This window comes from Lactuca virosa, chromosome 3 (genome assembly GCF_052849685.1).
Source record: "Lactuca virosa cultivar CGN04683 chromosome 3, Lactuca_virosa_CGN04683_v6, whole genome shotgun sequence".
Classification (NCBI taxonomy): Eukaryota; Viridiplantae; Streptophyta; class Magnoliopsida; order Asterales; family Asteraceae; genus Lactuca; species Lactuca virosa.
In genome coordinates, this window is record NC_136428.1 from 267360668 (window position 1) to 267372346 (window position 11679).

The following is an 11679-nucleotide window of genomic DNA, read 5'->3' on the forward strand; positions in this document are numbered from 1 at the left end:
TATGAAATCATCATCATCATAGACAAATAATATTGTGGGTATCTTGGGGTATACTTTCTTACTCCGAATGATCATACACATCTCATCCGTCTTGATCATCCTTGAAACAATTTTGAAAACAAGTTTTAAAAACAAATTTGAAATTTAATTTGAAAACTTTTACAAATCCATAGTTTGAGTCTGGATTCAAACGAATGCTCATCCAATTCTCTCAAACTAGAGCTCTGATACCAACTTGTAACATCCGAAAAATCACAATAAATTTTTTCATTTTAATTAAGTAAAATCATTGTTTTCAACCAATACCCAAATCAAAAGAAACCAATGTCAAGTACAACTATTCCAGAATCATTGTATCATAATAACTCCAAAACATGTCACCGAAGGATATGTATGATCACATCTTTGCTTTTCCCCGATCATCTGAAGTACCTGAAACATAAAACTTAAACTGTAAGCCAAAGTTTAGTGATGTTGGAAATAGTGTCCAAGGTCATTAACTATTGGTAATATTTCTAATAATAACATGGTCCTTTTAGGTTGCCCTCAAGATCCGAATTTAGTAGAAAAAATAAAAGAGAAATTGGTTTATTAATTATTATGGTTAATATTTAACTAGATGAGGAGCCCCGCGTTGCGAGGCATGGAGCTAAACGAATACGATCGAAAGTTTTACATGAAAAAATTTCAATAAAAACAGGAAAGATTTTTTAAATTTAAAGTACAGTGCTATTCACTGCATCTATAACGTAAAAATGGAAAAGTCACCAAAATGGCAATGCAAAAAACAGAAAAAGAAAAATAGCTACAACTTCAAAGTATAGTGTTATTTAGGGCATTTTAGTACAAAAAATAGAAAATGTACCTAATGCCAATGTAGTTAGGTTTTTGGAAAAAAAAAACATAAAAAAAAAAAAAAAAAAAAAAAAAAAAAAAAAAAAAAAACGGAAGAAAAACATAAAAATTAAAAGTATGTTGCTATTTACCGCAATTATTCAAATGCTTCCATGTCAATATTAAAACAAACAATTATTAAAAATGAGTAGTTGTAATTGGAGGTCTATAACAAACAAAATGGTAGTATTTGTTTAAAATTTAGCAAAAAATAAAAAATGTTGCAACCTTGCAATTATAGCTCCAAATCCAAAGAATTAATCCGGGCTGCAATGAGAGTTACCTTGCCTAAAGTTGTGTTACTTAAAGTTAGAATGGCTTCCGTTAATCTAAAAACTATTTTCAAATAAGAATATACTTTCAACTATTAATTGTTCATATTAACAACCTTCTTTCATCTGTTGCTGCAAGTGTTTTGCTTTCTCTTCTTTCAACCGCACGTACCCCCGCCATCTCACCTAAATACACAACGATCTATAAAATCCAGAGTATGTGTTATCATTATTTGTAATATTAATATTTTTTTAATGAATATAAATCATACATACATACGATTGTAATATATCGTTTTTAATCAAATTATTCAACAAATTTTCATTTTTATAATACCGTAAATGCATAAAAATACCTCTACAATAGCATCAAAATAAAAAATGTCCCAACTGTTCAAAGATTTTTTCATTTTTTAATTAATTAATAGTTGTCACACTCTCTGTTAATATATCTAGGAATCGTGTAAACCAACCTTAACAGGGCATCTGGTTCAAACGTGGAGCAAGGCAGCAGGAAGGTTATTTAAATCACCTGCATCAATAATAAAAAATCACATGAAAAATTATAGATATTTGAAAGAAGAATAGAAGCTTTATATTAATCTGAGCACCATAGCATCAATTTGATTAAAAAAAAAAACTAACGACATCGATGTCTTCTTCTTATTACTGCTCCAAATGGAAAAAAATGAGAGTAATACCAAAACCTCTTGTAAAATAATGAGCTGATTGTTTTCCGATCAACACTCCTAGTAAGGCCAGTTTCATCCAAAATTGTTAAATTCAAATTTTTTTAAGCATAAAAACATTATGCAGGGGTATTTCGGTCCAAAACTGTTAAAACCAAAAAAAATTTAGCTATAAAAGTAGTATGCAGGGGTAGTTTGGTCCAAAACCGTTAAAATCAATTTTTTTTAAGTTTAAAAACAATATGCAGGGGCAGTTTGGTCCAAAAAACTTAAAATTAAATTTTTTAAGTATAGAAACAGTATGCAGGGTCAGTTTGGTCCAAAAATGTTAGAATAAAAAATTTCTAACTATAAAGGCGTCATAATTAGAATTTTACCTTATATAATCCATAGCAAAAGATATTTTGTATAAAAAGTTAAAAAAAAATTGTATGGATTCATAAGTGAACCTTTTTATGTTTCAGTTTTTTCCCATACTTAGTCCCTCCTTTTTCCTCTGCTTCATCTACCAAATATATAATGTCGTTAGCATTTTAAAGGAAAAAAAGTAGATTTTTTATTCAACGAAAGCAAACGAAAGAATGTAAGAAAAAAAAAAGCAAAGGGAGAATGTAATTAGCAAGTAGAGATGGGTTGAGGATCATTTCCATGGATTCCTTCTATCATCAAACATGGAGTTTAAAAGAACATGACAGAATTGAATTCTCTCTGTTTGGAAAGTAAACATGGAGTGGAATCCTGAATTCCATTCATACCAGGAAAGCCGGCATAGAAAGAAGCCATCGTGCATTCTCTGGGAGCCTGGCCCGAATACTGATCCAACAACAGTGTCTCCAACTTCAGCTGGATTAATATTTGTTTTTTCTATCAATGCCTGAGAAATTACAACAAAACAATGTAAAAGTTGTACAAGATTTTTCAAATGAACAATAGAACACAAGTTGAAAGCATTTACCTTCAAAACTGGGGCAAGTATATCATCAGGATAAGCATTCTTGACCCCACGCCTATTTCTTTTGCAAAGGGGAGATCGGTAGGCACTGTATAAATGATAAAAATAAGGAAAAAGGGAAAGAAGATTACCGAAAGATGCATCTTGAAAGTAGTAACAACTGATTCCATAGGGTGTGACCTGTTTGGAGTATTTTATTTGTAGATGATCATAACAACATAATGATGTAAAAGTGGTAAAAATTCCAATTCAGACTTTTATTTAAACAGGAAAGAAACGTTCAGCACGTTTCCTGAAAAGATGAATCCACAGACAGGTGTGCATAACTGATGAAAATTATGATTCGGGCTTTTATTTTATAAGTTTTTTTAATGACACGATAATTGTGTAAATTATGTCAGCTCGGGTGGTGGTGAAACTCTAACCCAACTCTTATAAAAGATTTCTAGGCATAATCTGAGGCCCATTTATGCAGCTGAACTTCAAATATATAAATTGAACAACTAACATATGCAGATGGTAAGCAAAATCTCTAAATCACATAAAAACACATACACAAATAGAAACATCTACATATAAAGATACACACATATATACACTATTACACAAATACAGATATAGAAAGACATACATAGACACACATCTCCAGGGACACCTAGATGTACACCAAAACATCATATTTCCAGCTGCCATAGCTTGCTTCCAACTGCACCTAAACTCTTTTAGCTAGCTTTTAACACATTTTTTGTACTTTTCCATCACATATTATGTCCCTTTTTGAACTTCCCCTGTCATGAACACACATTCAAATCGCCATCTCTCTCTATTACTTAGTCTGTTCTAAAAAAATAAAGTTCAGATTATAAATTATAGAAGGGCGGATAGAATCTGGAAATCTGTAATCCTTCGATTACAAACTGGTATCAAATACCCAGCTGCGATTGAAAACCCTAGTTTTTAAAAACAGTTCTAATCATACAAAAACATACCAATATAGCAAAACTGGAAAATGCAAACGGGAAGAAGATGATTCGCTTACCTGCAATTCCGCCAAAACCATTGCTTCCTCCGCTCCCCCGCCTTACGCCGACAGTAATGAACACTATCACAGTCGATTAGCATATTCACACATGTGCTGAACAACAACGGCATAGAGGAAGAGCGTCATAGGAGATGTTAGGACTTTTTTGACTGAGAGACAGATGGAGAGAGCGACGATGTTGGTCATTGTAGATAGATAAATATCGGTGGAGCCGGGGTCAAAGGGATAAACGGTTTTAGTTCAGCTGTCCTTTTGAACCCGACGGTCACATAGCAGATAGTGGGATGTAGGAGAAGGAATGTCCGAGTTTACTTCCAAGAATAGCTTGAAGACTCTCAAACTTGAATCTTCTTATAAGCACCTGGAGAAGAAAGTCAGCTGGCTTCTCCGGTGATAAATCTTTAGATGAGAAACATCGCACATTTGATCAAATCAGTAGGCAAAGATGAAAAGGGCTTTGAGAGAATCTGAAGCAGCCGATGGTTTTGTGGTGGTTGTGTTTAGAAGTGTCGTTCAGAAATGGAGGGATCTAGAAAAAAAATCGTGGGAAGCACAGTAACCGAGGCAGAACAGGTTGGGGGAGACGTGGGAACGACACGTATCAGCCCCATCCTTATCTTTACAACACATTACACCACTGTTAATAACTTGAGGGACCAAATTGCCAATATCACAAACTTTAATGCCAAAAATCTGAACCACTAAAAATATGATAACTTATGAACCAGTTTTGTCAAAAGACCAGCATGTTCACTATTCATAAAGATGGTCGTCGTCTTTAATATATATAAGAATTAAAAACTAATTAGAAATATATTTTTGGGAATTAATTAACAGTTTAATTAATTAAAAGGTTGAATATTCATTAATCGATAGTTGGTTAATCAGGAATGTTCCAGAACCCTTATAGATTTAGGGTTGGCTGAAAATCACTCCATCCCACATGGGAATATGAGTGAATTTCGTGGTTAGACTCTCATCCCACATGGGAAGGAGTACAAAACCTAGGAACGCATCCAAGGCTATAAATAGGGCTTTAGGGGTTTCATTCTTCCTTGTACATTGGCTTAAAGTTTCGCCAACTCTTCTTCCTCCCCCTCTTAAGGACGATTTCTAGCCCTCTTTGGGTTTGTGAAATTAACCCTTCTCCTAGTTATTTTTATTCCACTCTTTGGTGTCATTAGGTGTGATATCATTAGATGGATTCTGGTTTGGGTCCTCTTATCCAAGCAACTTCATGGAGGATCAAGATCTCAAGCATGGAGATCAAGGGCTACATAAGAGGTAAGTTTTTCTTCTTTATGTTTTCGTTTTCTAGTGTAGATGTAATTAGTATGAAACCATAGATCCATAGGTTGCATTTACGCTTAGGTATATCGTAGTTTTGATTTTTCCGCTACCTAGTTTAGAGTGTATTTGATGCATAGAAAACTCAACAGTTGTATCAGAGCCATTAGTTCATGATTAGATTTACCCTTGATCCATATTTTATGAAAATACTTGTTTGAAATTGAATGAAAGAAGAAAGATTGAAAAATTCGTAATTGTTAAAACCTGTAATCGCAGCTCACGATGTAAGAGCTAGCTGCTCACGACGTGAGCTTGTCAGATTAGAGTTTCCATAATTTTTTCCATTTTCAAATTTGAAATTTTATTAAATATGGATAAATACCAAATTTAAAATGTTTTAAATCTGAAAAATTGATAAATATTATTTAATAGAGATTTAATAAATTTGAATATTAACCCCTCGTGAATTTAAATATTTAATATTATTTATAATAGAGATTTATAAATTTGAATATTAACCCCTCGTGAGTTATTAATTGTTACATTGAGTCGTCGTAATTAATTAGAATTAATAATAGACAACTAAATTTAAAAAGTTTTAAATTTACCCCTTATATATATATATATATATATATATATATATATATATATATATATATATATATATATATATATATATATATATATTAGAATTGTATCTACTATATGTATAAGAAAGTTACAACATGCGTCCTCGTATGTTTAAATATTGACATTGTCAGTCTTACCATGACTAGGCTCACCCATTCTGATGTAGTGGTTTAAGGAGGTTTCTTTGATTCCTAATGAGGTCAATTTTTAATATGCTTCGCGCTTACCACCCTCACTGCCCTATTGCATTTTGAGAATAGAGTTACCGAAAGGGTTTGATAGTGATAATGGTCAATCTAAAAGTATTCTAAATACAAGTATACAAAAAATCCCATTTTATGAATAGAATGTGAAGTTCATATTATCAGTGAAAATTGCACATTTTCTTTATATTCTGTTGGTGGAGCTCGTGTGGTTAACCGACACATCAATCTAGAGTATAGTTGAGAATGATATGGAACTTGCGAATCTCAAGCATAACTTGAGTCGGGGACCATGTGATTTTGCATGGTTAATTCACAATCTATTTAATGTGAATCTTATGTTATCCATAAAAGTTGCACATTCTCTTTATAACTTGTTGATGGAGCTCGTGTGGTTAACCGACATGTCAATTTGAGAGTATAGGTAGAGAATGATGTGGAACTCGCGAATATCAAGCGTAACTTGAGCCGAGGACCATGCGATTTTGTATGGTCGATTCACCATCTGTTAAGTGATCCACGGCGACCCCGTCATTGAATCTTAGATGAACATAATATGAGATTAACATGCCACTGATAGTCAATGAATCTCAAAGATCTAGGAATTTCGTGGTGATCGAAATTGGCAAAGGGCTTTACCTACCTAAATAACTTTATGGTATGTTTCGGCATCCCTTTACACATCATGGAGCCAAATATGGATCCTAGCCTTCTTAAATAATTTTATTTAGGGTAATTATTTTCTAAGGATAAGTAAAACAAACTACAATGGAAATTGATATTGAATGATGTATATAACCTTATCCACTACAGTCTACTGCTAGAAAACCTCTAAGGATTAGCTATGAGGATGATCAATCTTGTATAAATTCGTAGTTTGGGAATAGTTCTCATAAACGAAAGGAAAGATCATGCCTTTGATAAAGCTTTTCCTAGGTTATTCCAAACATTGCATTCTAAACTATTAGAAAGAGCAATTATCAAGTGTACGTTGTAAACTGACATATTTAAGTAAAATGGAATTTCCTTGAGTTAGGAGTTGACTAGAGTTAGCCGACTAGCTGACATGTCCATATAATCAGTTCATTATGATTCTGATATAAACAACTTGGAATGCCCATGAAGAAGTTGTGTAGCATGTTGAGGTTTCTTTTTGAAACTAACATGGCTAATCATAGAAACTCAAACTTCAAAACACTCTCACAAATTTACTATAATGAATAGAAGTGTCAAGAAGAAGAAAACCAATTGCCTATGGGTTAAAAGGCGATTAGTGTTGGTAAACCAAATCTAGGCCCAAACGTCATGGACAAAGGAAGGCTTATTCTGAGACATATTCTGAGAGGTACTCCTTTCCATAACAAGAAAGGATCTAGAAAGCATACATGCCCAAAATATATATTTGAGGTGAAAGGACTGAAACCTGAAGAAATTAAATTTGATCATGGATCACGAGCCCTTGCTACTTTCCATAGGATCAAAAGATAACTAGTTCTCCCGTGTTTGGTGTTCAATCAAATATATGTAATCATACTTCCATCAGAACATTACTTCTAAACCTTGCGTATTTTACTAAGGATTAAGTACTGACATTTACAAGAATGTCCAGTGACTAAAATGAAGTAAGAAGACTGAAACATGGAGAAGATAATTTAATCATGAATGTCAAGCCTTTGCTACTATTTATGGGATCAAAAGACAACTCTCCCAAATGTTTAGTCTATGGTATTATAATTTAAATTGTTTATAATATGATTCATGAGATAGTTCTGACTTATTTAAATGTGGAGAATTCTAATATGTTAAAAGAAAGTCATGAAATCTCTGAAGCTAGTATAGTAGCAATAGTTGAAAATTGATTCGAATATTTGAATAAGGTGTATTATTGTGGTGAAATTATTTGTTGAAATTAGTTTACCTAATGGATCCTTCAGATTGACTACAATACGTATTGATTCAAATACATCCAAAAGGTATGGGTGAAATGTATTTGTGGAATCATAATCTTCGAAGCATAAATGAGAAATGCATTACCAAGTATCCAGTTGGATCGGATTTTGGATATCATTTGACCTCGAGTCTTATGATGAATGCAAATCTTGTTTATCAAGATAGATGATGAACACATCACTGGGTGATATGAATATAAGTTGGAATTAGTTTTCACTAATGGACCGTTCAGATTAAGCCACGATACATGGTAAGAACAACTTCATATGAACGTGAGTCTGGAACCTTTCAGGTGTTTAGAGCTCTCATAAAACGAAGTTAAGTATCAAGTGGGCAGTAAGATGAGACACTTATAGTGAGCATCTCAGTCCAAAACCTTATCGATCATCTAAGTAATTGTGAAAGAGTTTCATGAGCTATCTCCACCAGAACACTACCACCAGTAAGTGTTAGTTGGATAGAGAAACAAATCGTTCATTGATTTTGTACTAGATGAGTCGCACTATGCTTATTAACAATTCATGGTTTGTACCATGAATAGTGTTATGAGAAGTCCTTTGGTCTTGTACCAACTGAGAAGGTTCATGAAACACTCTATGATATGTGAAGTGGGATTCATTCCTAACTTGCACATATGTAAGTCTACAGTTATGAGGCTTATGCTCGTCGTGAAGCACTCGACAATATATGACTTAGAATAGAGATGTGGTATCTCATTGGAGAACCCATCAAGCATTTTGGGTAGTTGTTTAACAACCTTCTAAGAATAAAGTGTATGTTTCTTGAAGGCCAGTCTTCCAAGAGAGGGAGCTGATTTCCAAAAGGGCTAGTGGGAGCCACATTGATCTTGATAAGATTCAAGAGTCAACCAAAGAAGAGCCTAAAGTTGGACCTAGCATTCAATTCGAGGTTGAAAGAGCTGTTAAGGAAACAGACACATTTGCACCTCTTCCTTATAGATCTGATAGTGGACGTCATATACATAGTTATATAAGAGTTTATATTACTAAGGTATATGAGTCACTCGTAGAGAGCAATTAGAGTGTACCGGCTATCTAAAGCTATGGTAGGCCCTAAAGGCTACAAAATGGAAGGAGGACATGGAAAGGGAGATTCAATCCATGTTGGTTGAAACTTGGTAGATCAAGCACTTGGCCTTAACCATTAGGCGTAAGTGTATCTTCAAGAAGAGACAAGCATGGATAGAAACAAACACAAAATCAAACCAAGATAGGTTGTGAAGGATGTTTAAGCTTGCTAAGTTCATTTATGTACCGAAATAAGCATCTCACAAGTGGGATCATTATTTCAATGAGAAAGTTCAAGGAGCTTGAATTTCGAGAAATAAAGATGAGCCATACATATGGCAAAGCTAGTTGGAGTAATTGGAATCTTTGTTTCAATGAGAAATTTCAAGGAGTTTGAATTTCGAGAAACATAAATAAACCATATATATGTCAATACTAGTGGGAGCACTGTAGTCACCCTTGTATTGTACATAGAAAATGTACGATTCATAGGAAACTGTGTTCTAACTTAGCAAGTGTAAAAACTTGGCTTGGTATGATAATTGTTTCGCTATGATATACGTGGAAGATACAGAACACGTACATAATAAGGATATATGGAGATAGATCAAAGTGATTTGTTTGATTAAGCAAAGGTACATGGAATCTTAAGGAAACTCGACATGCATAACTCAAAAAGGAGTTTGTGCTTATTAAAATATGGTATAACATTAAGCAATGCTAATGTCCTAGTTTTACTATTGAATTAGAGGTTATGAGTCGTTTCTCACATGCTTCTGCTATAGGATCGATCATATATGCCATGAGATGTACCAGATCTGATGACTCGTATGCCTTGAGCATTACAAGTTGGATTAGATCAATTTGGCAAGAATCAATGAATCAAAATCAAGAAAATTCTTAAGTGTCCTAGGAGGACATGGGAAATGATATTAACAATATGGAAGAGATCATTGTAAAGGTTACATTGATGCTAAGTTCCATATTGATAAAGACAATTCTGTTCGCAGTCAGAATTCATGTTTTTACTGAATGGTGAGATATTAGTTTGGAAGAGTACCAAGTAATACGCCATAGTGGATTTAATACACTTAGAGTATATTATAGTTGGTTAAATTGCAAAGAAAACAATGTGAATGAAAGAGATTCATTAGTGACATCTTTGTTGAAATTCAATCATTGATTGACCTTTTGGAGCCTCTTTGTGACTTTAAGGGTGAACTTACCTCGAGTATGGATCCCGATTCACATAAGATCACAAGACACATACTCAGTAAGTTCCAACAAATTTGATAGTAATTCAAATGTAAAGACATCACAGTCAATAAGTCATATCGAAAGATAATCTTAGTCGATCCATTCCATAAGCCAATGTCACTGACCAAGTCTGACAGTCAGACAAAGTCGAGAGGCATTAGATTTGCAAATGATTTGGCTTAAACACTCTTATTTTAGTTTGTTTTAAACTTGAGAACTTAAGCAGTATAAGTGTTAATTCGATTTGGCGATTATTAAGTGGATATCTTAATATATGATGGAGATCATTCATTTCAATTAGCTTATTACCGTGTTCTCTTTTTGCATGTTTGGAACCCACTTCCCGAGTATTAACTTACTCAAACATCCACAGTCGGTCATACTTTTGGAAGTAAGTAGTGATTCAAGACTATCATGAGTATTAGTGGATTATCCGTAGTGATTGGGCATAACATAGAGATTGCGCTAGCACTCGTGAGTACTTAATAGAGATTTAAGTATTGGACCAACCTACGCTTAGAGATTACTTCATGGATCCAGTCATGAGTAATTATAAGATGATAGCATCTTCTATTCTTCAAACCTAGATACATTTGGGGTTTTGCTCTATGATTCTTTTATGCATTGGTCTACTCCAATGCTATCTGTAACTGGTAGTTATAAAGGGTATGTCCATGTGTGACATGATGAAGTAGACAAAAACTATGTAGTCGAAGTTTATTTGTTCATTCTGTCTTAATAGGAAAAGTGATATCTATGGGTCCCTTGATGATTTGGTGTTGACATCAAAAGTGCTTGGCCGAGCCCTGACTGGAATTGTTGTGTTCAATTCAGTAGTCAGATGCAGTCTTCACAAATCTATATCGGGAAACATAATCTTGAATTCTGAGATTGACCATTATCCATGTCTCAAGTTCATACAGATATCATAGAATGAAGGGATAGTTGATCACTTATCTAAAGGCTGAATCTTGATTAGATCAAGAGTTTGGTAGTTGCATTGGATGGCTAACTATCTTTTGATTATTGGAGAAGTATTGGACCATGTACAGTTGATGATTTGTCCAAGTGGGAGACTGTTGGAAATAGTGTCCAAGGTCATTAATTATTGGTAATATTTCTAATAATATCAAGGTCCTTTTGGGTTGTCCTCAATATCCAAATTGAGTAGAATAAATAAAGGAGAAATTGGTTTATTAATTATTATGGTTAATAATTAATTAGAAACTAATTGGAAATATATTTTGGGAATTAATTAACAGTTTAATTAATTAAAGGGTTGAATATTCATTAATCGATAGTTGGTTATTAAGGATTGTTCCAGAACCCTTATGGAATTAGGGTTGGGTGAAAATCACTCCACCCCACACGGGAATAAGAGTGAATTTCGTGGTTAGACTCCCATCCCACATGGGAAGGAGTACAAAACCTAGGAAGGCATCCAAGGCTATAAATAGGGCCTTAGGGATTTC

General features: G+C 33.7%; 1 protein-coding gene across 12 annotated transcripts; it reads right to left on the bottom strand.

Moving 5' to 3' along the window:
- Positions 1 to 250: 250 nt before the first annotated feature.
- LOC145167184 (3-ketoacyl-CoA thiolase 2, peroxisomal-like) lies at positions 251 to 4446 on the bottom strand. 12 transcript variants are annotated; one of them, XM_079086296.1, is made up of 7 exons: positions 3847 to 4446; positions 3439 to 3642; positions 2811 to 2987; positions 2611 to 2729; positions 1640 to 1698; positions 1283 to 1352; positions 251 to 432 (listed from the first exon to the last, which is right to left on the bottom strand). In XM_079086296.1, exons 2-5 carry the CDS (start codon positions 3448 to 3450, stop codon positions 1695 to 1697), a joined length of 312 nt encoding a protein of 103 aa, XP_078942422.1. In that variant the 5' UTR covers positions 3451 to 3642; positions 3847 to 4446; the 3' UTR covers positions 251 to 432; positions 1283 to 1352; positions 1640 to 1694. The 12 variants fall into 12 exon arrangements, with proteins under 12 accessions (XP_078942422.1, XP_078942423.1, XP_078942425.1 ...); XM_079086297.1 differs by having other exon boundaries at positions 3439 to 3647; XM_079086299.1 differs by having other exon boundaries at positions 2811 to 2895; positions 3847 to 4445.
- Positions 4447 to 11679: the final 7233 nt, after the last annotated feature.